Below are 26804 nucleotides of genomic sequence, written 5' to 3'. Positions count from 1 at the left end.
TTTCTATCTTGGGATGGGTTCATGCAGGTAATTACTCAGTCTACCTTTCGAGCACCAGCTGGACAGAAGGACTTCCTTTGGGTCTCCCTACCCTTGCCCTACGGGACACCCCCCTGTTGGCCTCTCTCCTGGAGGCAGGTCCTGCGGGGTAGGTAAGCCCTACTGGATCCCGCCCCATATCTAGAATGGTGCCTGGTGCAGGAAGGTGGTCAGACACTTGCTGAGAATGAAGGGGTGAGTAGGCAGCTGGTCGGCAGGCCATGTAGGTGTCACAAGGAGTAAAAACCCAGCAGAGTCCTACCGAAGAGGTGCGTGGGTGTTTGTCTGATCCCCCGTTCACAAGACACTGTCCCAGTGAATCGTGGTCGGAGGTGAGAGGGCAGCCTGGCGGTGTCTTCTCCCGCGCTCCTTCCCACAATGACCCCTCCCTCACCTTTGAATTAGCGCAGCTGGAGTTTTACTTTGAATGCAGAAGTTCTATCAAAAATTTTTTTTATTGCCAAACATTCCATAAATCCTAATGTTGGCATGAAAGGGAGAGAAAAGCGGATGCAGCCCCTCCCTTGAGAGAGGAGACACTGGGAGCCCGAGAGGGGCCAGAGACGGGCAGCTGTCTGGGTCCCCTGAGTCCTTAGCACGGCGGCTGGCACGAAAAGTCCCACGTGCCCCCGTGAGAAGATGAATCCTGAAAGGGATGGCACCAAACCCTGTTTTGAGTTTACAAACCAGGGTGTGCTTTGCCGCTGGGAAAGGGTGGCCCTCAAGTTGGGTTTTGGTGACGTCATGACAGCTGCCTGCCTCATCGGGAGCTTCTTCGTTTTTAATCACTGGCTTGGGGTTGAGTCACAGAAGCCAAATGACAGAGCATGTTTCCCCATACGTCTGTTTTTAATTGGCATCACTGAGCTCGGGCACTAATGCGGTCAGACGAGAGTTTTCCATATCTTCGTGTAATGTCAGCTGCCTGTCTCAGGAGGGCAAGACCCCCGAGAGGTCAGCCTCAGGGGTTGGTAGGGGGCTGTCTGGTCAGCAGACTTCCTTTTTTTTTTTTTTTTTTTAAAGATTTTATTTATTCATTTGACAGACAGAGATCACAAGTAGGCAGAGAGTCAGGCAGACAGAGAGGGGAAGCAGGCCTCCTGCTGAGCAGAGAGCCTGATGTGGGGCTCGATCCCAGGACCCTGGGATCATGACCTGAGCCGAAGGCAGAGGCTTTAACCCACTGAGCCACCCAGGCGCCCCCTCAGCAGACTTTCAAGGACATCCCCGGGGATGGACATCTGGAGAAAAGGAAGCTGGGGTGATGGGGTCAGGTGAACTTGGCCTGTCTCCAAGAGCATTGTTATCTCCTCCCCGGTATCCTTTTCCCGTGGAAGGGAAACCACATACTAGAGAGAGACACGGGAGGGGGTTGAGCTGCCTGGAGCCCAGAGTAGTTAGTAATTACAGCTGGGCAACCTTGCTGTCCTCTTCTGTCCTCCGGCCCTCGGGGCTGGCTGCACGCTCTCCCTCGTGCGCCTCCAGATGCCTCTATCACTGGGGCTGAGGTCCCCAGGACCCCACGTGACACAGGAGAGGAGTCACTTTTAGGAGCGGTGGGGACAGAGTGCGGAAGAGATCTAATTTTACTGCGGTGAAAGAGTCATAATAAAATTTGCCATCTTACCATTTTTAAGTGTAGAGTTTGGTGTCATTAAACACATTCTCGTAGTCCACCATCACTACCATCTGTGTCCGGAACTTTCTCATCCTCCTGAACCAAAACTCTGCCCACTGAACACCAGCTCCCCATTCCTCCCCCCTTAGCCGCTGGCAACCACCATTCTCCTTTCCGTCTTTATGAACTTGACCACCCTAGGTGCCTCATCAAAGTGCAGTCATATGCTATTTGTTCTTTGGTGACAGGCTTGTTTCACCGAGCATAATGTCCTGAAGGTTCACACATACTGTAACATGAGTCAAAACTTCCTTGCTTTCTGAGGCTGGATAATACTCCATTGTCTGCACAGACCACATTTATCCATTGATGGACACTTGGACTGCTTCCTCCTCCTGACAGCGGTGAACAGTGCTGACCCACACAAGGGTGTACCAATATCTATTCAAGTCCTTGCTTGTACTTCTTTGGGGTATAGGAGCTATTTATTTTTAAAGGGAAAAATTTGAAGATTAATTTCTCTAAAATCCTTTTTAATTTCCCTGAGGATAACTGCTCTCCAGTGAGAGTGTTTTAGATATTAAAGTTTGAATTTTAAACATATCTTTCATAAGGACAAAAATCCTTTCTTATCGCCCCCTCTGTGCAGCCTTCTGAACTTCCTCAGTTAAGCAGCCCCAAATGACAGCCCAGTGCTGGCCTCTCTTTCTGGAGATTCCCCAGAGGGACCCCAGCTGGTTTTCTTGGGTGCTTAGTGTCGCTTTGCTCTTGGATCTTCGGTGTAAGCAATGCAGGTGTGTTGGTCATGACCATAGGTGCTGAAGGTCACAGGCATCCTTTGCTCCATTCACAAGCCAGGATGCTTTTTGCTAAGAGCAAATCTGAGCATGACCCTGGTGCATTTTCTAGGTGAGACTTTCTGACAATAAGGCCATGCCCTTATGTCTCCCATACTCGGAAAGACACAAGTAAGCAACAGGCCTCCTAGAGTGAGGGAAGTCTGGGCCAAAGGTCTGGGTCTCTCTATTGCAGGGACCACGGGATCCCTGCGGCCTGTAGGCTGCCCAGTGGTGTTAACGTTTTAAAATTAGTTTTTGACATTAAAAACTTGGGAGAGCTCTTGTAGAATCCGAGTATTAGCTTCTCTAGAAGCGTTCAGGAGATCTGGCAGAACTGAGTCCCCTGAGTTTCCACCTACCTACCTCCTCCCTGTCATGGGGTCCCTGCCTGGGTCCTGTGGACATGGAGAGTACCTCTCCCAACTGGAGACCAAACATGTCACAGAACAGTGAGCAGGCAGCAGGGACACATGGCACGAGCCCGTCCTCACTATCAGATTGTCACACAGGCGGTGGGGAGCAGCCTTGGGGGCTGGGGTGAGGAGGTGGGCTCCGGACACATGGAGGACAGCCTGGGGGGCGGGGCCAGGCCTCAAGCAGCCTCCCAACCCCAGTGGTCATCTTCTCTGGAAATAAACCCCACTGGCCTCTTGTCTCTTTTGCAAACTAGTTGTGGGCCTGATGGGTTCTCCTCTCACAGGAGGGAGGAAGTCCTGGTTCCAAGGACCAGCTCACCAAAGAGATGGTTGTTGAAGTGACTCAGGTTTTGTCTTCAATTCTAGACTCTAAGTTCTTTAGGCTTTATTTGGGAACAGGTGTGGGGGGGGGGGTTCTAGTTTCCTTGTATTGCGATTAAAATATTCTTTTTAAAAGATCCCTTAATCACAAGTTCTCAGAAAGACCTGGGAGTATAGTCTACACTCCCACTGGAGAGTACATCACTGAGCTGACCACATCACCTCTCATCCCTCTTCACAAACAGGGCTGGTCTCTACAGAACTGTGGCACTGTGGAAGCCAGGGGCTTGTGGATGGTACCTCACGCCTCCGTCACTATTGCCGACTGCCCAACAGTGGTCTTCACAGGAAAGGGTCCTGTTTGGAGTCCGGGGTTACACACAGCTGTCAGGGCTCTATCGTGGGGTCAGGCCCAGGGTAAGGAGGGGCTAGATACTCACCTGGGGCACAAAGCCTAAGGGATGGACGCCAGAAGAAAACTCAGTAGTCAAGGTAAATAACATTTTAATGCAATGTCTTAAAACTTGAAATTAATAAAATCTGCAGTGAGCAAAAAGTCAAAAATTTAAAGAAAGCTGGGCTCAGCGTTACTGACTTTTCCTTGGCCTTGGGCTCCAGGATGGCTTCACGCAGCACTGTTCCTAACTGTCTCAGGGTCTAGAAGGGTTCCTCAACATTCTCTTGACTTTTGTGACCTTGACACTTGCCAGGGTCAGGCCAGTTATATTGTGGAAGTTCCCTCCATTGGGGATTTGTCTGCTGTTTGCTCATGGTGATGTTTGGATTCTGCGCTTTGGGCCACCATGTCTGACCCCACAGCCCCCATTTCAGTTTGCCTTGTTGCTGGTGGCATGCTTGCTGATCACCTGGTTAAGGGGCTTTGTCCGTCTGTCAGGTTTCTCTTTTCCCCTTTATACATCAGTAAATATTTTGCGGAGAGGTACTTTGAGACTATGTAAAAATAGCCAATTCCTATAAAGCTTGGGTTTTGTTGTTCAGTGTATCTGTACGGACTCATGGTTTCCTATTTTATTCTTGGACTGTAACCTACCAGAGCGATTATTTATTTTGATTCTCAGCTGGTCCCTGGTTTGGCCTGTGGATACCTTTCAAGTCTGGCTCCTGCATATTGGGGATATGTCTCCAGAGTTCTTTGACCTGTTTCTCGTTCTCTTGCCAAAACGTGGTACTAGAGATTCTTCTAGCATTTTCCCTGCCCTGACTCTTGAGTCTGCTGTTTCTCCAAAAAGCCCCGGTTCCTTTTAGTACAAAATGGTATTTGGAAGCCAAGACCCGGGCTCTGGGTGGGTTCACTGCTGTTGGGGGCTGTTCGCTTCTCCAGGCCTGTCCAGCGAGGAGAGATGGGCATGTGTCTGTCTGTCTAAGTATCTTGAAAACTAAATTCACATGGCTCTCCAATTCCAATCTCACACCATGGAGTTCTTTCCAGTTTCCTTCTCCAAGAGTGAGAAAATGCTCTCATTGCCCCAGTGTGTTAACCATATTTGATCCTTCTCCCAGTGGGTAACCAGGATGCATGTGTTCTGCCTACATCTCACCGTGTAGATGTGCTTCTCCCCCACTTGGGCTCTAACACCCAGACTGGGCTGCCCCCTCCCAGCGTGGAACCTTCCCTCCCCCCCCCGGCCCCCTCTCTGGGCCACCCCAAGTCTCTCTCCATGCCCTCCCCACACACACCCAAAGCTATACTGTGCCCCTCATGGCTTTAGGATTGAATTTTTTTTAGGAGCAGGAATCTGACTTTTTATTTTTCAGTCAAAATGAAGCAAAAAATAAATACAAAAGGCGGGTTGGGCTCAGAAATCTGGTAAAATGACTAATTCCAGACAGCTGTAAAGAAACCTTTAACCAGGAAATGGTTTAAAAAGATCTTCAGAGTCAAGATTGCAGAGTTTTTCAGATGGCTCTTTGTGGAGGCTACAGGTAGAGGTCGAGGTGTATAAATTTGACTTTCTCATAGGAGGCCAGACTGTTTCATTTGGCAACTTTAGGGAAGAGAATAAATGAAGGTTGCTAAGAAAAAAATTAATGATTTTTCAGGAATTTGTAGGAAGTTGAGCGGCTTAATTGCAGGATCTGGGTGGATGTGTGTTGAAGAAAGCAATTTTAGGTGACTAGGAAATTGTGCAATAATCTTAACTTGGGTCAGAATTGTAATTATTGCAGTAACAAAATGTCGCTATGTGTATTATGTGACTGAAATGGGAAGCAAGCTTTTTTTTTTTTTTTAATGCTTAAAAAATAACAACAAAATGTTCATTCTCCCTCTCTGGACTTCCTTAATTATAAATACCAGGTAACTCAGGGCTAAACATAGGCTCAGTGGCCATCTATATTTATAACTTTCCTCAGGTAGGAGTCACCAGAGCAAGACAGAGTTAATTTCATTTGTAGGTTTTTATAGGCTCTCATTAGTTACCTTTTCCTTATGCAGACCAAGGGAGATCAGTAATATTCTATAACTGAACTCTGATGCCTGTGACTTTGAAACATAGACCCTTCTCCCCAAAGCCAAAGGCTCCCCCAGAAGATGCTGGCCGGGAAGCCCAGCAGCGCCAGAAGTCGGCACGTAGCAGTGGCGAGAGGACGGGGCTTGGAACATCTGTTTCCAGCCAAGGGCAGGCTCTGGGAGTGATAAAGTGAAGAGGTTTTTTTTGTTATTGTTTTGCTTTTTTGTTTTGTTTTGTTTTGTTTTTTTGCAAAGTCAGAAATCTCTGCAGCCCATTCATTTCTGAGACCTTGAATTGTGACATCTCGTGGCGGCTTATCAGCTGTTCCCGAGAGGTGGATTTAACCGTGGGAGCCTGGGGAGGTGGGGTGGCATTTTTGTGTGCTGACCAAAGCATGCACTTAGCCAACTCCCCCGCCCCAGCACCCCCACCCCCAGCCCAGCTTGCTGACTTGAGGACTTAGGGAACTGCACCTGCGTCTGAGGTCACGTTCACTGGAGGGCCGAGTGGGCGGGTGGACCTTCGGAATAATTCGATGTCATTTGGGGTGGATTTGGCTTGCTCCTCAGTGACTTGCTGCAAATCAAATGTAATATATTAGATGGGGCTCTACAGCATGCCCTAGGAGCTGCAAAGAATGACAGTGATAGGTTGTCCTTTTCTTCAAGAAGGCAGCTTGCCTCTCCTCGCTGCCAGTGCCTGCAGATCCCTCGGACCTCACACCTGCCCTCTGTAAGCGGTGATTTGAAGCTAGATACACTCAGATTTGCAGGGGAAAGAAAAGAAAACAGGACGCGAGAAGCTCTACTTGTAAACATCCCCAGCCCAGGCCTCTCCCCCACCACACTTGGCTTCTGCCCCTTCCTTGTTTGGCTTTGCAAGATGTTTACCCTCATCCCACCTGTAGTCCTCGAGAGGCTTCCTCTCTGAGGCCGGTTAGCTCGCCATGAATGAAGGGGGTGGGCCACTTGGATGGAGTCCAGAGTCCTGTGTGGCCCGCCCCTCTCTGCCTGCACCTGTGGGAGCTCAGATGAGTCGCCTGGGGGCCCGGCCCAGGCCACACAGCTGGTAGATGGTCTGCCGACTCACAGCCTCAGGACTGTCCTGGGAGGGGAGCTAGAGAGAGCCCTATGACAAGACAGCAGTCGCATGGCTGGGAGGCATGGGGTCTTAGTTGGCCCCAAGGCCACGGTGGACAACTATATATAGGGGGAAAGGGGAAGATGTGTGTGTCCTTCTGGTGCCACTTGAAGTCTGTTAATTTCACCGAACATTTTTTGAGTTCCTGCTACCCTCCCGACATTGCCAGCATTCTGAGGTTTTATAGACAAAACTGCCTTTGAGAGCTTACAGCAGAGGGATGGAGGGAAGGTGGGTTATGGCAGCAACCAGGGCAGACCTGAGCCTGGGAGGCCTAGGAGGGCTTCCTGGAGGCAGCGATAGCTCAGAGGATGGTTGAAAACATCCTCTGATATGTGAAGGGTGTGAAGGGGCTGGGAGAAGCTGGCTCAGAGGTGTGAAACAGCAGGTGACAGCAGAGTCCCTTACAGTAGCATCACCAGAGGACGGAGGTGATGCCGGCAGGGCCCGGCCTGTGGCCAGACAGGCAGTGTGGCCCAGGGGTGGAGATCTTTATGTGCCCCGTGAGGGGCTGAGGCTTCCTCCACTGAGAGGAGGCAGAACTGGACTGGGAATGGCAGTGTAATGGGGAGGAAGAGAGTCAGACGCCAGGGACCTGCGTAGGGCAATGGGCAACGTATGTACATGGCCCAAGTAGGACAATAGGGTTCAGCCAGGCTTGAGAACCCTTCAACAGGTCACCTGCAGAGGGCTCGGTGGTCCTGGACACACATGGAAGAGATGATGCCGTTCAGCAAGATAAGGGACTCCTCAGGAGGAGGAGCAGATCTGGAAGAAGGTTGGCCGGGGCGGGGGTGGGCAGAAGACCCTGAGCCCAGGGTGGCTGCTCGTCGAGTCATCTGAGACCCGCACATCACTGGGGCTGCCCCCCTCACACCCTGCTGGGAGCAAGGAGATGAAGACGGCCAGGGTCTGGCCTGGGCCCCCAAGCACTCAGACTATAGAGCACAGGTGTTCGGGACCCATGCGGGTGGGAACGGCTTTGCAGAGGAGCCAGCGCTCAGCCGAGTCTGGAAGGCCGGTGGGGATTGGCCGGGCAAGGGAGGCGCGGCCTTCTGGAAAGGGGTTTGACACTGTCCCTGGATGTAGCCCCATGTCTCCCAGGGAGAGGTTTCAGAACCCACATGTGCAGCAGCAGACGGAACCCCGAGAACTGGAAACTTCATCTGGTGGGGAGATGGGGGCGGGCAGGGTGCTGGGCCTCGGCTGCTGTGCTCAGGCTGTCCGCTGATCCTGACCAAGGTGGTGGCCACAGACCCAGACCCAGGACTTCTGAATTAGGGCAGTTAGCAGTGGGCTCGGAAGTTCATGTGGCTATAAGGGCTGTGGGAAAACCGAAGACTTTCATGGTTGTGTTTCAGAGCCGTTTATTGGGGAATCTTACATACACACACACACACACACACACACACACACACACAATTGTATACCCACACACAAGCATACACACTCCTACATCCATATATGTACACACACACACCTGCATACATATGTATGTACACACTCACAAACATTCACATACATGTACATGCATGTGTGTGCACATATTTGAATACATACATACACGGACTCACGTTCAGATACATAAATGCTCATAGAGGAGCACCTGGGTGGCTCAGTGGGTTAAAGCCTCTGCCTTCGGCTCAGGTCACAGTCTCAGGGTCCTGGAATTGAGCCCCACATCGGGCTCTCTGCTCAGCAGGGAGCCTGTTTCCCTCTCTCTCTCTGCCTGCCTCTCCGTCTACTTGTGATCTCTGTCAAATAAATAAATAAAATCTTTTTAAAAATGCCCATAGAAATACATAAGCACACATATCCACATGTACGTATGCACACTTACACTCACGTATGGGCGTAACGGGATGGATACATGCCTGGAATATAATATTCCTTGAAATGTCCTTGAAATTCCATGTCCTTGAAATGACGGACAGTGGACGCTGGTTGAGCCATTTGGCCCTGTGCGAACAAACCTGCTGCTCAGGATGAGAACCAAGGCAAGTGGGGTCCCCCATGGCCACTGCTGCTGGAAATGTGTCAAGAGGCGAAGGGGTGATGGTTGTGAGTGTGAACTCTGAGTAGATCTGACAGTGCTACTTTCTAAGGATGTGGTCTACCTTAACCACATGGTGCCTCAGTTTCCCCAAATGCAAGGTGAGGATAATCACAGCATCTACCGTATGGGGCTGTTGTGAGAATCAAACAGGGGAATGCATCGAAACTGTGAGCTTCCTGCCTGGGATGCAGGGAGTGCTCAGCTGGGTGAGCAGCTCCTGCTGTGAGCCAGGGGACACCTGGTAAAAGTCGGGTGACCCCCAGTGGCTGGGAGGCAGGAGAAGGAGGGAGACTTGCCATTCCCTGTGAACTCTCTGCGCCTTCGTGTTGTCCATATTTTGTACCGTATGCATACATTATCTAGGTTTTTTTTTAAGTCTAATAGAGTACCCTGTTAGGAGAAACCATGCTCCACTCTTGTCGCTGTGGGTTCTTTGATCTCATTTCTTGCAGTGCTCTGGCCCAGAACATTTAGCAGGGTTTTTAATGATGTTTTAATGATGTTACCAATTTTATCAACTAATGTGTATAATTACATATCACTGTTGAGTAAAGAGACATGAGTGTTCCATATTCAGCAGACTGTCATTTTCTTAGATGGGGCACTCAGGGACTGGCTCTAATTAAGGCATCGTGAAAATACACGGACAAGGAAGAGAAAAGGCACTTATGAAAATTTTATGTTATGCCTTGGAAAAAAGAAAAGACCCCTTGTCGACTAGAGATCAGCTTCATCAATGGAGAGCCGGTCTGGAAGGGCTCAGAGCTGAGCAGGATGGGGAGGCAGCCTAGAATGCTGGGGGAAGAGTTTCTCTTCCGTTCTCAAGTTGGGGAATGAAGGGGGGTTTGCCAGAGCCCTCAAACAGTGGTATTCCTTGGGAGCCCCTGCACCCCGTGTTCATAAAGGCAGCCTGCTTCCATACCGGCTTGGGATGTGGTCACAGAGCACGTTAGCGGTGATCACGGGAGCGTGGAAGTTCTGGTGTAAACACTGCCCCGGGCCATAGCATGGCATGGCAGCGTGGGATGGCCAGGCCTGCCAAGGCAAGAGGATGAGCTACGGACTCTCAGTGCAGAAATCAAATCAAAATAAGGATGTTCCCTCACTGAGGAGATTACCTTGGGTTAAAAAAAGTCTTTGCTGGGGTGCCTGTGTGGCTGGGTTAAGCCTCTGCCTTCGGCTCAGGTCATGATCTCAGGGTCCTGGGATCGAGCCCCACATCAGTCTCTCTGCTCGGTGGGGAGCCTGCTTCCCTTCCTCTCTCTCTGCCTGCCTCTCTGCCTACTTGTGATCTCTGTCTCTGTCCAATAAATAAATAAAATCTTAAAAAAAAAAGTCTATGCTGCCCCCATTTTTCTGTTCACTCTTAGGATTCTCGCTCTTGCCATTTTGACCCTTGAAGGTGTGTCAGAAGTGTTGTAATCGTTCTAAACCCCAATTTGTGTATCTTTAGGTCATTTGGTTTCAGATCTGGTCACTTACTGATCTATGGGCTGCGAGGGGAAATTGCTGGTTATTGAGGATAATGATTGGGCTTCATTCCCTGGGCCTGTTTTTCCATCTGTAAAATGGAGCCATGCCCGTGATTCTTTCCCATACCCTTATCTGTAGGTCAGGGCCACAGAACAATCAGGTGTCCTTCATGTTGAACCAGGCCGGTGGCCATGTCCCCAGTGACCCTGCTCGAGAAGGGGGGCTTTCCAGTCCACAACCCCACCATCCTGAATGTGCCCGATCTCATCTGATCACGGCAGCTCAGCAGGGTCAGGCCTGATTAGCGCTTGGGTGGGAAAATGGGGGCTTCCCAGCCATCCTGTCCTCTTAGCTCCTGTAGACACCCAGAAATCTTAAGGAGCAACTCTCTGAGTTGGGAGGGGCAGACTTGGGGTCAACCCTGCTGTGACAGGGGAGCTGAGGACCGGAGAAGGACTTCGATGGGATGGGGGAGGAGGAGGGAGGAAGAAACAGCTATACGGTAAATGCTGCATCAGCCAAGCCGAGATGACTTTTGCTGGGCAGTCAGGTGCACCCATCTCCTGCTGTGTCATCCCTTGATCCTTTCTGACCTTCTGCCTAAGATGAAAACCTCATATTCCTGACCCCTGCCCTATGACGGGGAGGGCCATGGCAGAGGGCAGTAGAACGTGAGTCAGACAGATGAGAGAGACCTCCTGGGTCATCAGACAAGGAGGGTACCTGGAGAAAGATCAGCTCAGTGACCAAATGAGGTGCTGCTGGTGGGGGGACAGCAGCTGTGCCTGTGTTTCTAAGCAGAGCCCCTCGGCATGTGGCCAGGTGGTCCCCCACCTATGGAGAAGCCATTCTCATCATCAGAGCCTTTACTGGACTCCCAAAATACACCCAGCAGCAAATGCTCTAGATCATAGGTTGGCAGACTTTTTCTGTAAAGTCCGTGTGTGAAATGTTTTAGGCCTGGGGGCCAGAGGTTCTCCACAATTCTGTAGCTACTCCACAATTCTGCCATCTTAATATGATAGCGGTCATGGGCAGTGGGTCAGTGAATGGGTGTGGCTGTGCTCCAGTAAAGTTTGATTGATAAAAACACAAGGTGTATATATGGCCCAAAGTGTTGAAAGCAGGGTCATGAACACATCTTTGCACACCCATATTCATAGCAGCATTATTCACGGTAGCCGAAGGGAGGAAGCAATCCATGTGCCCATTAATGGATGAATGGATATGCAGAATGTGGCATACACAGACAAGGGAATATTATTCAGCCTTAAAAAGGAAAAAAGGGGCACCTGGGTGGCTCAGTCATTAAGCATCTGCCTTCGGCTCCAGTCATGATCCCAGGGTCCTGGGATCAAGCCCCGCATCGGGCTCCCTGCTCATCAAGAAGCCTGCTTTTCCCTCTTGCTACCCCCTGCTTATGTTTCCTTTCTTTCTGTCTCTCTGTCAAATAAATAAAATAAAATTAAATTAAAATAAAATAAAGGAATGACAAATGTCACGGCCTGGATGAGCCTTGAGCACATCACGTTTAGGGAAATAAGCCCGTCACAAAAACACAAACAGTTCTACTCATACGAGCTGTCTCAAGCTATTAGAAATTAGAATGGCAGGAGTGGGAAGTAAGAGTGATGAGTGAGATGGGTGCCGGTTCAGTCTGGGAAGATGAGAAAGTTCTGGAGATCGATGGAGATGGTGGCCAAACCCCACCATGGATGTACTCAGCAGCACTCAGCTGCCTGCATGCTTAAAAATTGTTAAAACGTGGTCAATGGAATGTGTATTTTACCACCACCCAAAATAAGATAAATAGGAGGTAGACCAGATTTGGCCCATGGGTTTCCACTCTGTACTCTGAATGAATTGGTATTTTATTAACCACAGCATCTCTACAGGCTTTGGAAGGACACTTGTAGCCCTACCTTGGGGGCATCATGTTAATCTGGTCTGCAGACAGGGCACACGCCCTAGGGAGTCAAGGATCTCATGGTGTCAAGATTCCCTCCCGAGGATCTGGGCTCTTCTTCCTCCCCTCATGGTAATCCCAGTATCAGGTGACATTTACTGTCCCACAGGGCCCTGAATTACACTATCTGGCCACGAGTCTTTGGTTGTGAGGAAGGAATATGGCTGTACCCCACCCCCTCAATCCTACTCTGTAAGGACCCAGAGGGTGGACAGAGGCACCCAGAATCACAGAGGGACCCCTCAGCTACTTTCCGATATATGAACACCCAATGCCCTGACCCCCTTGCCTTTTTTTTTTTTTTTTCTTCTGAAACACAGTCCAGCTTCTTCTGCAGCTAGCTTTGTAGGGGCAGGAGGACAGCCTTGGCTGGTATCCCCTTTTCCTCTGCATTGGGAGTGGTCCTTCCCAGACCCTCAGCCCCCATGTTAGGCTGGACATAAGTTTCCAAACAGATGCGGCCTTGGTCACTGCTGCCACTTGGGCTGGTCAGTACTATGGGGGAGTATCTCTCCTTCCAAAGGATTGCTCAAGCAGAACGGCTCCTGTTAGCTCAGACCCTTGGAGCCGTTGCTAAGGGTGGTCACAGTGGCTCAGAGGCAGGGAACTGGCTGGCCTCGGAGTTGGCTGCCTCTGGTCTGGCCCGGTTGCCCTAAGGCCAGGTGCTGCCCCAAGAGGGCTTTGCTTAGGGTCAGCAGCTCTGCAAGCCATCCATCCCTTTGCCAGCAAATTTGATTCACCCCTGAGTTTCTCCACATCCCTGAATGGGAATTAACTTGAATGCCCGGAGTTAAAAGACCAGAAGTTGTGAAACATCTCCCAGGGATGGAGGCAGCTTAGAAGCAAACAGGTTGATTAAATACAGCTCGAAGGTAAGACTCCATTATTGCTTCTGGTTCTAAATCACAGCTCGGGCGTGCGTGAGGAGGAGCCTTTGACATATATGGCAATTAACTTGGTTGAAGAAGTGAGCGAGGTGAATTATCTGTAGGAGAAATAGAAGTGCTTTTGTGCCAAATAGGTCCAAAATCATGAGGTTTATGATCGCTGAAAAAAAATGCCTCGAGGTAGAAAACGAAATGAGAACGTGCATTGTGGAAAACCGTTTACTGAACACTTGCTACCTGCTGGGCAGTCTGCTAGCTCTTTCTAGATTTATGTCGTTGAAGTCTTAGAACAACCCTTCAAGGCAGTAGTTACTGTTTTCACGAGGAAACTAAGACCCTGAGAGGGTCTTATGCCCAGGTCATTCCGCATGAGGGGGTCGAGTTGGAATGCAGATGCAGATTTGGCAAAATCTTAAGCATACTGGTCCCAGTCTCCAGTTGCCATGGAGAAGAGCCAGCCAGAGAATCCCACCCAGCTCCCCATACCAGCCAGCACTGGTTGAGACCCACCAGGCTCTAGGCACAATAGAGATGATAACCTATTTAATCCTCACAACCATCATAGTGTTCCATGTTCCATAGTCGTAAGTGACAGGAACACATGGGAGCAAGCTTAAGTGAAAAAAAAGAGATTTTTTATTTCAAGGACAAAGGGCTATCTTCTGCCACTTGGGAACAAAAGGGAGCCAGGCTGCCCAGGAGGGCTGGAAATGAAGGCGGAAGTGTTGGAGGACTCTGGCCTTGTGGAAAGATATGGAAATGGCCACTCAGAGCATCCACATCCCTCCAGGTCTCTCCCCGGGCTGGTCAACCCTCATCGGGTCAGGTCGCAGCAGACACAGTGGCTTGAGTGGGGCGGGGGTAGCCAAGGGTGCTTGTGAGCTGCGCAGACTTTAGTGATTCTAAACTCCAGTGGTTAGGCCGTTTCATCCCCATTTTACACAGCAGGAGTCAAGATTCAAGGGGGGCGAATGCCCTTACCCAAGCTCACATGGCCAGTGCTGGTGAAGGTTGGGGGAGGACAGGTTTGAACCAGGTTCATCTCAGAAGCACCACGTATGGGCCACTCTAGAGTACAAATTGTCTGAAATTTGCCCTTTGACCAGAATCTGGAAAAGAAACTAGGATGGTTTAGGCTGAGAAAGGCAACTCGGAAGTCTGTGTAATGTTCTGTCCAGCCTCGTTTAAAAAGCTCTGCTTTCAAGGACGGTGACCAACAGGCTAGTTCCAACAACCAGGGTAAGTCCGAACAAGAACAGGTCTTCCGAGAACAATGTCCTGATACTCATGGGTCATTGAGGCACTAGGGCCCGGCTGTCCTGAAGGCCATATCCATTGCTTCTCTTGGTTCTGTCCAGCCCTCAAGCTGGAATCTGTCTCGGCAAACCACCCCTGGCAGAAAATTGGGACACCCTGGGGGTTTGGATGTTCTCATCTGACCTTTTCACAATCCCCAAGCAGATGGACCCGCGTGTTTCCTTTGGCTCCCTTGTTGCGCTTGGGAGCAAATGTTCATTCTTAGATATTTCAGTTTACCCGTGGGGTGGGGAGGACGGAGTTTGTTTATAAATGAATATTTTGGTGCAGGCCTGACTTGACACTAATTTAGCTACTTCAGGAATGCTAGACCCTAAATGAACATTAATTCTTGTCTACAAACCTTGGCCAAGAGAGTACACATTTTAAACGCTACGAACTCGCCACAGGACTTGGAGGAGTGTGTACTTCATTGGAAATACTGCCCTGCATTGTTTATCCCAAAAAGGGTTATCTGAATCCACCTTCGTGTTTGTAAACAGTGAATATAGGCCAAAGAGATGAGTGGGGAGACATAACGGAGCGTATGTTTCCCTTGGGAGAAGAATTTCCCTTGGGGGAAGAATTTTGTGGGATGGAGGATTTTTGAAGCTGGTTATAAGACCATATTAATTAGGGGCACCTGGGTGGCTCAGCTGGTTAAGCGTCTACCATTGGCTCAGGTCATGATCTCAGGGACCTGGGGTCGAGCTCTGCATTGGCTCTGCTCAGCAGGGAGCCTGCTTCTCCCTCCCCCCCACCCCACCCCCTGCTCATGTGCTCTCTTTCAAATAAATAAATAAAAGCTTTTAAAAACATTAACAAATTTTTTTAAAAGACTATTAACTGATAATATCCTGCTTCTTGTTTTGCAGATTGGAAACCTGGAAGATTACTACCATTTTTTTCACAGCAAAACCTTTAAAAGATCGACCTTGAGTAGCAGAGGCCCTCATACCTTCCTCAGAATGGACCCCCAGGTACAGATCTCGGCTCCCCGGACAGGACCCTTTCCTAAGGCGTGGAATGTTGTTTGCTTTTTGTTTGGGTCTGTGGTTCTAAAAATAACTAAGTCTTGATTTTTAACGTGATGCTACATAGTCGTTAGTTTTTCTTATCTGCTTTGAATAAAGCAAGACAGATGTGCAGCAACACATTAGACTGTCTGAATGTTCGAAAGATCTGGCTTCTTGTCTGACCGGAGAATTTCGACTCTGGACTTCAGTTCAAAGCAACAATCAAATGGGTATAGATCTATTGATATTTTAAATCTTTAAAAAACCAACAAAACACACAGTAATCAGAGGAGATAAGTATATGAATATAACCCAGCAGAGCTCAAAGACTAGGCAACCGAGCCTAGTGTTTTAGTAATGAAATTAGAGATTGGGCCAATGGATGTTTTTGTGGTTGTCATAGCATGTGTCTTAATGGTTACCATGAATTTAAAAACTCGGGCAGTAAATATAACTGTTTTCCCCTAAAAAACTCGTGTGATCTTTGAGATTAGAGCAAATATAATTTGCAAGGAGGCTAACAATTTGTTTTCATAGAATTCATGTTTATTGGGTCATTAAGTACAGCACGTCCTCTCTGCGTAGGGTTGAGACTAGTGTTCCACAAATGCCAGCCAGCAGATCCTCTGGAAGCTTAAAAATTCAAGATGGTCGAGTTAGCTTTGGAGGACTTCCTTTCATTCAGCAGGTGACATTGGGATAAGCAGCCACGGGTCAGGCTGTGGCCCTAGTGGTGCCCTTGGAGCAGGTGATCAGGCTGACAGAAAATGAAGCAGGAAGTAGAAAAATATGTGATCTGTCCCAGGGTGATGAGTGTTAGGAGGGAAGGTGAAGTTCGCATGAGAAGCAGTAGCAGCCCCAACAAAGAAATGAGGCCATTGGTACATGGTAGTTTTCGAAGGTGGAAATCACCGTCTCTTAAAAGCAATGTGCTAAATGTTACTTTGGGCTTCCAAGCCGACACACGATACTATTTCTTTTTCCCCACAGAATATTTGTAATAAAGTTTCCATGGAGAAATGAGTTCTTGGTGTTGTCCCAGGCTACCCCGCAGACGGTCGTGGCTCCTTTTGTAATGGCTGAGCTGGGGGCTGGGGATGGGTGGCCAGAGAGACAGTTTATCCCTGAGCACAGCACGTGAAACACCCTTCTCCAGAGTGTCACTTTGTGGTGGTCTGATTTCGAGCACGTGAGAAGGTGGTCCTCGTGGAACTCGTTCGTGTAACTGGGCTGTGACAGGCGATGTGTCTTGTATATATTTCTGAATTGATTTTATAGGCGGGCAGATGAACCGATAGATGGATAGATAGAAGGAAATAGATACAAAGCATTATGCTAATCCCCTTACTCCTTCCTAGCTGGGAAAAGAGTCTGATGTTTATTGAGGGGCTACTGTGTGCTGGAGCATTTTTATGTACCTCAGCTCGCCTGGTCCTAGGGGGCTATGATTATACCTACGTGTGTTCACATCATGGAACTGGAAGAAAAGTTTTTCAAAGGGGCTGGTATAGTTTTTTCCCTCTGGGAAGCAGAGCCAGTTTGTAGTTGCTGACTCCAACAGAATGGGGCAACCGGAGTAGGCTGAGCAGACCCAATGCTTCCGCTGGTGTAAAACTGAGTGGAAGGGGTACTGTGTGCTTGGTCACCAAAGAAACATGGATTCTTGGCGGTTGCAAGGTGGCGGTGGCGGGGGGAGTGGTGCTGAGATTCACAGCAGCAACCTCTGGCAAAGCATCGAGAAACTTCCGAGCTAGGAAGGGAGCTGCTGGCAGACCTTCCACAGTTTCACGTCCAAGCAAACAGTGCGCTCCGTCTTGTGAGGACGACATGCTCGTTCTTCATCACAGGTCTTCAGGGTTGTTAAGTCGTGACTGCACAGATAGTTACAACGAAGGGCAAGCCATCTGAGGGGGGGAGCCCCCACCCCCCATGGAAGCATGCGATGAGAAGACAATGGGGCAGTGCATTTCTTGGCCCCTTTCCCACAGGGTGTTCTGAGAATTAAGCTGTTCCTCCATGGTTAGAACTAGGGCAGAGTTGAAACAGGACTTGCTGTTTTTTTTAAGCGACTGAATTTTAAATCATTTAAAGCTATCTGGAGCAGCGAGGTGGCTCAGTGAGTTAAGTGTCCAACTCTTGAGTGTCGTGAGATCGAGTCCCATGCAGGGCTCCACACTCAGCGTGGAGTCTGCTTGAGATTCTCTCTCTCCCTCTGCCCCTCCCCGTCCACGCTCACTCACTTTCTCTCTCCCTAAATAAATAAATAAATAAATCTTTAAGGGAAAAAAAGCAAAAAAACCAAAAACTCAGGGGCGGCTGGGTGGCTAAGTAGGTTAAGCATCTTCTTTTGGCTCAGATTGAGCCCCATGTCGGGCTCTCTGCTCAGCAGGGAGTCTCCTACTCCCTCTTCCTCTCTAGTAAATAAATAAAAAAATCTAAAATAATAATAATAAAGGTATTCAACTTGACTGCACTTCCTTTCTTTCCCCAAGTATTAATTGTGCACCTGCTGGATACCAGGCCCTGGGCCCCAGGGGAGGCAGAGATGCCCACCCAGCTGGCCTCTGCCCTGGGCAAGCCCGCCGCAGAGCAGGGCATGGGAGTCGGGCAGGAGAGGGTTGGAGGCAGCATCTAAGGTGTCCGGCTTGTTCCTTTGAGGCGGTCCCAGAGTATTCCGTTCTGTTTGGGACGGAGGGCAAACCATTCCCAGCAATCTGCTGTGTCCTTGAAGGGAAGAGAAGGAAGGATAGACCTCCCCTTAGCAAAGGCTATGGCTGTTATGTTTTCCCAAATATAAGTCCTTTTTATACAAGACCTTACTAAGCTCCTGGCGGGGCTGCTCTCAAAGCTTCCTGCCACTCTAGAAGAAAGAGAGAAAAGGTAAACAGTCTGCAGAGTGAGGTCCTGCCTGTGACTTGCGTGCGATTGGCTGCTGCCTTCTCGCAGTGCTAATTAAATTCGTAGCCGCAGGAAAGCAGAGAGAGACATCTGAACCAATTATGAATTCAGAATCGCGAGCGAAATACCCCCGTTTAAGTCAGTCTAGTTGAATACAAACCAGATCAATTAGCCGTCAGTCTGGCTAACTAATACTTACTCGGCCTTGTCCTTCTGATGAAATATCGGGCCAAATTACCCGCTTCACACAAGTGCTCCGTGTCGATTTTTCTCGCAGCCCTCCAGAACGCTTTCCTACGTCGGCGAGGCATTTCTGCGACACCTAGGCATTTGGAGAGGCTGTGATTAGTATTCTTAAGGAAAGGACGAGATGAGTTAATGTTCTTCAGAGACACTGGAATGCGAAGTCGCCATTGGGTCTGAATGACCAAACTGGAAATGAATGTTACAGGGCTCGAGTACAGTGCAATCAAATGCAGATGGTATTTTCCTGTAATTAGCTCCAGTCCATATTGTAGAAAAAGTGCTTTGATAAGGGATAGAATTTACGATCCATCCCTACCTCGTGAAAGAGTGGATGGAGTGTACGTTTGTTAATATCCAACAAAACAAAACACGAGCGGGGGAGGCAATACTGGAGACTCCGTCCCGCTGCTCACGCACGTGTGCCCGTGTGCAGATGCACACACACACGAAGCATGTTTTTTGGTTTGTTTTTTTTTTTTGTTTTGTTTTGTTTTGTTTTTTTTTGCGCAGATCCCGTCCCAGAATTGTGCTGTCATTTTCTTTACATTCTTAATTACCTTTGCTTGATGTTTTTTCTAACCTCCCTTGAAAAGGGCCATTTTGCTCCAAGCGCTTTGTGGATCTCCTTGGGAGAAGAGCCCGACTGTTCTCCGTGTGCAGTATCAGTCCGTGGGTTTTTCCAGGGGCTGTCATTTAAGCAAACTGAAAGCATTTGTCTTTAACTTGTTCTTTTGCCAAAAGTCTGGAGAAGGGTGGATGTTACAGAAGCATCGGCCAATGGCTGCTAGGGCTCACAAATTTTTTTTAAATTACTCGTTCTGATTTTGTTCCAAGCTGGCTTATAGTTTGGCGTGGCTGGCTGCCTCTTCCAACCCTTACATTTTAGTGTGATGACTGTGGTTCAGCCCTTCCCTTCCTTTCCGTTCTTAGCCAGATTGATGACGGAAAGGGAAGGATAAAGATGTTATCAAGCAGACCCTCCATGGCTCTTTCTGGGGGCTGTGGGAGCCTTCAGTTGGAGGCCTCATATCAGTGCTTGAAGCTCTGAAGTTGGAAATGGTTTCTAGGACCAGAGTAGGCATTCTGTTTTGTAGGATGGGACTTTGCCCCAGAGTTTAATCAAAGCTCAGGTTTCTTTCCAGCAGTGATGCAACGTTTAAGCAGATCTTTCCATTAACCACAGATGGAATTTTATCTGAGAGTTTGGTGTGCTAGAACCATTCGAAGTGCAAACAAAAAGTTCCTGGCACATTTAAGCACACAGATAGTAAGTGACCAAGTTGCTCTCAGGGTCAGTGAACTCGTGGCTGGGGGCTGGGGACAGGGGAGGGCCGCCTCCCAGGGTCCCCTGGATTTGTCCATCTGGGGGCAGGAGAAAACTGCAGCTGTCTCTTTATATTTTCCCGACAACCCAGCTGGGTCAAGTGGAATGGCTACTCTGAATTAGTAAAAACGGTCATTTTAAAAAATACTTTAAAAGATAGAGCTTTATTATTTCATTAGCACGTTTGATGCTTCTGCCTAGATGCCTCACAGACATCTCAAAGTCCACGCATTCCCCAGCCCAGCTGACCACCTCTGACCCTGCTTCTGTCTCAGACAGACAGCAGCCTCCTCGCATCACACCTGTCCCACCTCTAGTACAACTCCATGCTGCCCTTGTCCCACATCGCCCCATGCACCCCTGCCCTCTCTCACCTGGACCACTGTCCTGCCCTCCTCACTGGCCCGCCATGGGCTTCCTTGCCTCTCACCAGTCTGCACACCACCCTCCTAAGAGATCCTGTGACACATGTGGGACACTGCCACTGGCCCTTGAGAGGTCGTCCCAGACCCTTCTTCCTCCGCCAGACCCCAGCCACACTGGCCTTTCCAGCCCTCCTCACATGGCACTGGCTCTTTCCCCCTCCAGACTGCCTTTCCTCCCTGTGTCTCTTCCCTCTCTCACCTCAGCTCCTGTGTACCGGCCACCTGAAGTCAGCTCAGCGCCCTCTGACTTGACTTGCCCTCCCTACCGTTATATGTTTATATTCTGGACTTGTGAGATTGCCTCACTGGGTTCCAGGAGTGGAGGGGTTGTGTCTATTTATCTCACTACTCTGATCCCAGTCTGACCCTTGACCGAAGCAGGGGTGGGGCCAGAGAAGGTCTAGGTGGGGGCTCCAAGTCCGGCATTCCTTCCAAGCTGCTGGTGGTCATGGGCAGTGCGCCATCTTGAAGGGCTTAGTGGTCCCATGGATGTAGGAGAAATTGTGTCGTCCCCCTCTCCAAGGCTCTCAGTACACACAAGAACAGGAAAGAAGCCTGTCCTGCTCTGCGGCTGTTGGATTTACGTGACCACGGCCTCCTCCCTTTTGCTCCCATAAACATCTGTTTCCTGGCCATTCTGGAAGTCGTGCCAAGGTCGCAAGCCCAGGTGGGAGCACACAGGAGCACATGGCAGTGTTTGGTGGGAGTGATGAGTGGTTTAGTGCACCTGGGATCTGGTAAGTGACAGGGCCGGGCTTGGCGGGAGCTGTAGATGGTTCCCCGGGGCGCCGGGAGCACAAGGCTGGGGAGAGTGTGTAGTTTTCCAGACCCCAAGGAGAGACGATGGGAAGGTAACCTGGCCTGAGGTGGAGGATCTTACAGAGAGAAGCACGTGAGCCCATCTCTTGCCAGCAGACCATAACGTTCTCGAGGGCTAAGGCCACATTTCAGTTGTTTGTATTGCCTTATGAGTCTAGCAGATACCCAGGAAATAGCAGACAGACACTTAGTCAACGTTCATTGAAACATAACTCAGTCGCACAGAGTAGGTTCACATAATCCAGTTGTATCTGTTATCATTTGCTGATTTCCTTCTTTTTACGTAAAAACATCAGAAGTGAATCATGGCCTGCCTTCATAACATGATGACAAAAATCCGAAAAAGGGCTTGGATGAATGAATCACGCTGTATCTTGTATGGCTAAAGCCTACAGTGATGACAGTAGTGACGGTATAGCCGGATGCTGGATGTGGTCACTGGTATTAACTTGGTGAACACTAGGGGGGAGGGGGGAGGGGCACTAGGTTCTGGCCACCTGACCTGTTGTCCTTAAGCAGAGAAAAGTGATACTGAGGTGCAGACCGGGCTACCTGCTCTTTCCTTTCAGCCCAGTAAGAACTAACAAACAAGAGAATGAGGAGAGTCAGTTTCCCAAAGTACTCTCACACTTTCCCGTCTCCGAAACGGGCAGAATGAGTACTGTCCTCTCTCTCCTTCGTGAAACAGCCGTGTCCATGTGGTTCAGCTTGGATGGCAAGGGTTGGAGATACCCTACACGTCGTTTCAGCTCTGCTGTGGCGAGGAAGCAGATTTGGGGCTAGGCCCCAGTTGGCCTCTGTGATGTGGGAAGGGAGAGGTGGGGTTCTGTGCTGAGTCAAGATACCCTTTATTTTGTTGGTTCATCTTCCTTCTCTTCTCCCTCATCTACTACCTTGGTTCCTGGGTTTTCAGATAAGCCACTGCCAGAGCAGCCTAGCACCCCCTACCCCCTGCACTCCGCCCCAAGTGATACTCTCAGGGGGGCTCAGGTGTCTCACCGGGACAGGCTCTAATGAGGCTGTCCAGTCATTGCTTGCCTGCAGGCCTGGTCCCTCTCCCTGCCAACCCCCAGGAACATAACTGTGACTGCACTTCTCCATTCCTCACATGGAAAGGCCTGATCCACTTTCTATTCCGTGAGCCTAGCTGAATTCAATGGTTCATACCCATTTTGGAATTACAGGTCCATTTGAAAAGCTGATAAAAGTTCTAGATTCTCTCTCTCTCTCTCCAGAAGGGTGAGGGGGGCAGAAATCATGTGCTCATGTCCACTCCACTTTGCCTATAGTTTCTGGAGCTTCCTGGGACTTTGGCCTATCCTTCCATTCTTGAGGGACCCTAGACCCTAGGGGAAGAAGGCCCCCGCCTAGCCCCCTGGCTCATTTCATGTGTGCATCAACCATTGCCTGTCCTAAGACAGGCCACCTTGCAAGCTGTAAGGTGATTTGCACTGGTTGGGAGTATTATTTTTCTTTCTTTCAATTCCCCACCCCATGGGTTGGCTTCCTGGTTGAAAGACGGTCCAACCTGCATTGGGAAATGGGCTGATCTGACCCCCTGACTTCACAGCTTAGAAGCTGAAGCCCAGGAAGGCTGCCAAGCCTCCCACAGGTGGAGTGAGATGGAAGTTTATCGTCTACATTCCTTCTGGTGAGCTTGTTCTCTCCTGGAGGAGGTCTTAGGATTTGGTGGCACCTGGACCCTCGGGGGTCTGGCCCCTGACTTCTTGCACAGCTATTTCCTGGCTGGCAGTCAGGGCTGGCTGACTCACAAGCAAACAGCAGAGGCAATTCCCTGTCCTTCAGCAATTACAGAAGAAGCTGCCCTTCTCTTTGATGATGCTAAGGGAGAAAGAAAAAAGAGAGCTGGCAGGAGCTGTCTCCCACGCTCTGGATACAACCGTGCATGGAACGTTGAACCCACAGAGAATTAACTCTCAGTGAACTGAGCACACCGGGGGCATGTCAAGGGAGTTTAGCAGCTTGATTCAAATGTGTGCTCTTCCCCTGGAGGTAGTGGGGACCTGAGAGGGTGTGGGGAAAAGGATGTCTGTGAATAGTCTTTGTTGTCTTAGCTCCATCTCAGGGCAAAGACTCTGGAGCCCCCTTCTAGGACTTTCTATCTCCTGCCAATTTCAGAGGCTTCTGAAGCCATAGTGGAACCCCCATGAGCAATGAGGGCTTTGCAGCAGGACATGAGCACATGGAAGCTTTGGGTGGAATGGAACTGGGCTTTCATGCTCTCGCGGGTGGCATTGGCTCATGGGAGGAAGCTACAAAACAAACCCTTTGTCACTTGTTGAGTCCATGACTGCTGTGCTAGGCCAGCTTCTGGTCTGGCAGCATGCCTGTGGCCCACAGGGAAGAAAACATGACCAGGGCTGCCCAAGGCACACCTGCCAGAATTCCACTTGGACAGTTTCATAGTGCAGTAGCATCGATGACCCGTGACACCCGCAAGCCATCTACTGGGATCCTGCTCTTTGATGTTACCTCTTTACACACATCTTTGCATTTTACCTTATTTACAGAATGGCATTTACCAGAGGCCTAATTTTAATTTGACTTCAAGAAGAAAGATGGGGGGTTGGCATGCCTGGTAGAAGAAAGCATTGCTATTCACATAAACTGGAGAAGATGAAGTCTTCTGCATGCCTAGAATTCTCTTCCCCAGAGCAAATAACTTTCTATGATCAATATGCTGTATGTTTAGCAAGAAACATACCAAGAAAAACATAAAAGGAAGAGGGTCAGCATGAAGTTCCACCTTCAAAATAGGACTTGGAAGAAATCAGGACATTTTATGCAGGCTTATACAGGTGTGCTAAGAGAGATGACTTGTGTTTGGGCCAGATGTGGCATTTGGCAAACGTTGCTCTTGCCCCAAATCACTTATGGTTGATCTTCCACAGAAAAAAATCAGTCAAGGTCATGGGGTGGTCATTAAGACTCAGTTGCACTTTCTCCTCTGAATTGTGTTTTTTATTTATTTATTATTTATTTATTTATTTGTAAAGATTTTATTTATTTATTTGACAGACAGAGATCACAAGTAGGCAGAGAGGCAGGCAGAGAGAGAGCTTGGGGAAGCAGGCTTCCTGCTGAACAGAGAGCCCGATGTGGGGCTCGATCCCAGGACCTGGGATTATGACCTGAGCTGAAGGCAGAGGCTTTAACCCACTGAGCCACCCAGACACCCCTGAAATGTGTTTTTTAAAAGTCTACTCATTGTTATATTTGTAATCAGAAATGTATTCATTTAACTTCACTCCTGTGTTCAAGAAGCATTTAGTGAGCTCTTTTTGTATGCCACACAGTGCTGGGTACACTGAAATACAGTGGTGGGCAAAACCCAGGCCCCATCCACAGGCCAGTGAGGAGCAGAGGGTGATCAGATGGACCTCCACTTCCGGCAGAGTCTCCAAAGTTTGTATTCATTCTGTGTCCATTTCATCTTGCCTTTTCCGTAAGAAAGCGGATGCTTGTGGTCCAGCAGAGCTTTGCTCAGCGAGGACCTGTCACAGGACAGGTGTTTGCTGAGAGCTGGGGAAACCAGGGTGACCTCAGTCATCCCTCCTCTGGGAGGAAAGAAGGGCTAATGGGCACACTGGGGAGGGAGGGCAGTGGTAAAGAGACATGCATGGGAGCCTAGGAGCTCTGAGGGGGACCCCCTCAGTGGCTGGCCTGGACATCAGAAAAGGTTTCCAGCATGTGTGAGGCTCAAAAGATGAATATAAGTAAGTAGACTGGGTTGAGGGCGGGTGGGGGGGTGGGGAGCACCAGTCAGGAGGCACAGAGCCTCGTGGCACAGCCCAGCCTGCCAGCGGTGGAAGACCGGAGGGGAGTGGCCTGGGCATAGAGTGAGGTTCAAGGGGAAAGGTGTGCGGTGCCCTATGACCTGGCGGGGGACAGGGGGAGTGGTTGGGGCGAGAGCTACAGGTCTGTGCAGGAAGTGGTTCCAGCCAGAGCTGGCCCCAAGAGCCACTGCCTCCAGCCTCTCTCCCCAGCCCAGGGCCCCTCCCAGAGTCGCCTCAAGCCACCGCAGCCCCTCCTCTGGGGTCCTGTATGTTCTCATCTCCAGTGAGAGAGGGGAGGTCGGGGGAACTGGAATTCCCAGACCCTCCTTCAGCAGGACAGCCTCAGGGATTCTCAAATGTTGACAAAGCTCAGCCCTGATTAAAGCCACTGTTGAAACCTGTATTACCGTCTGAGGGTAGCTGTAACAAATGCCCACACACTGGATGGCTTGAAATAACAGATATTTCTGACGTCACCGTCCTGAAGTCAAGAAGCCTGGAATCAAGGTGTTCACAGGGCAGTAGCTCTTCTGAAGGCTCCAGCTGAGGATCTTTCCTTGCCTCTTCCAGCTTCCGGGGGCTCCACGCATTCCTTGGCTGGTGGCTGCCTCCCTCCCATCTCTCCTTCTGTCTCTGTCTTCCCAAGGGCTGTCCTCCTGCCTTCAGACATGGGGACACATGTCACTGGAATTTAGGGCACTCTCAAATCACCCAGGTAATCTCATCTGGAGATCCTTAATTACTTCTGGGTGGACATACCTTTTGGGAGGCCACCATCAACCTCCTATAAGCCTACAGAGGGGGTCTGGGGGGCTTAGTTGCTTGAGCATCTGACTCTTTGATTTTGGCTTGGGTCATGATCTCAGGGTTGTGGGATCGAGTCCCATGCTGGGCTCCTCACTCAGCATGAAGCCTTCTTGAGATTCTCTGTCTCCCTCTGCCCTCCCTCCCTCTCTCAAAAACAAATAAATGAATAAAATCTTAAAAAAGAAAAAAGAAGAAGAAGAAGCCTGTGGGGAGTGAAGTAGAATGAGCAGGCACTTTCCTGTGTGTGTGGTATTCCCCCTTCCTTCAATGCAGTGATCTGAAAGTTTGATACACGATCCATTGTCTTCATAAGGACGATGGGCTCTACCCTCACCAGGCATCCTGAGGCACTAAATGTGTTTTATTCTGCTCCAGGCCCACTCCTTTGCAGACTTGCTTGAGTTCCAGACTGATTTTCTGAGTTCTGCGGCCTTGAAAGGTAGACCGTGTGTACCAGGGTCTCTTCCCTTGCAGTTTTCACCAGGAGAAAGTCTGAATGCCTCCTTGGGAAGCTGGGAAATCCGGATAGACCATGAGTGAATCTTCAATGTAAAAGGGCAGTCTGGGTGAACTTCCAGAGAAGTATTAGGAAGAGTCCTTGAAACCCCACAAAGGATCCTAGGTTGCCTTTTTTCAGAAAGATAATCACACGCATCCGGGATCCCCTTGTATTTCCCTGCACTTGGCTGAGAAACAAGGCAATGTCTGGAGCCCAGAGAGAGACAATGGCAAGGAAGCCCAGACCCAGGGACCACTGGCCCAATCAGCCTGCAACAGTGAGGGCACCTGTGATTCCATCTGGATAATTTGTTATATTTGGTTCCATTGGCCTGCCAGCGCTCACCGGTTGCCAAAGACTTACAGTGACCTGTCGAGGGAGAGAGAGCTGCCCCTGAGTCCAAGCTAGAGGGAGATCCCCAAACTGTGCCGTGGACCCGTGCCAGGACAGC

The 26804-nt window shown here is 49.7% G+C and overlaps 1 protein-coding gene and 1 long non-coding RNA gene across 3 annotated transcripts in view; one reads left to right on the top strand and one right to left on the bottom strand.

Annotated features, from left to right (window-relative positions):
* PCSK6 (proprotein convertase subtilisin/kexin type 6) overlaps positions 1-26804 on the top strand; it is a 182365-nt gene that overhangs the window by 31916 nt on the left and 123645 nt on the right. For both annotated transcript variants that reach the window (XM_047736488.1, XM_047736489.1), the window contains exon 2: positions 15398-15502. In XM_047736488.1, coding sequence (XP_047592444.1) covers positions 15398-15502 — 105 coding nt within the window. The remainder of the gene's footprint in view (positions 1-15397; positions 15503-26804) is intronic.
* Positions 18177-19348, bottom strand: LOC125104136 (uncharacterized). Its single transcript, XR_007128596.1, has 3 exons — positions 19240-19348; positions 18636-18758; positions 18177-18398 (listed from the first exon to the last, which is right to left on the bottom strand). It is a non-coding gene; the product is annotated as an uncharacterized LOC125104136 (long non-coding RNA).

This window comes from Lutra lutra, chromosome 7 (genome assembly GCF_902655055.1).
Source record: "Lutra lutra chromosome 7, mLutLut1.2, whole genome shotgun sequence".
Taxonomy (NCBI): domain Eukaryota; kingdom Metazoa; phylum Chordata; class Mammalia; order Carnivora; family Mustelidae; genus Lutra; species Lutra lutra.
Note: the sequence above shows the minus strand (reverse complement) of the source record. Positions and strands in the feature narration are given on the sequence as shown.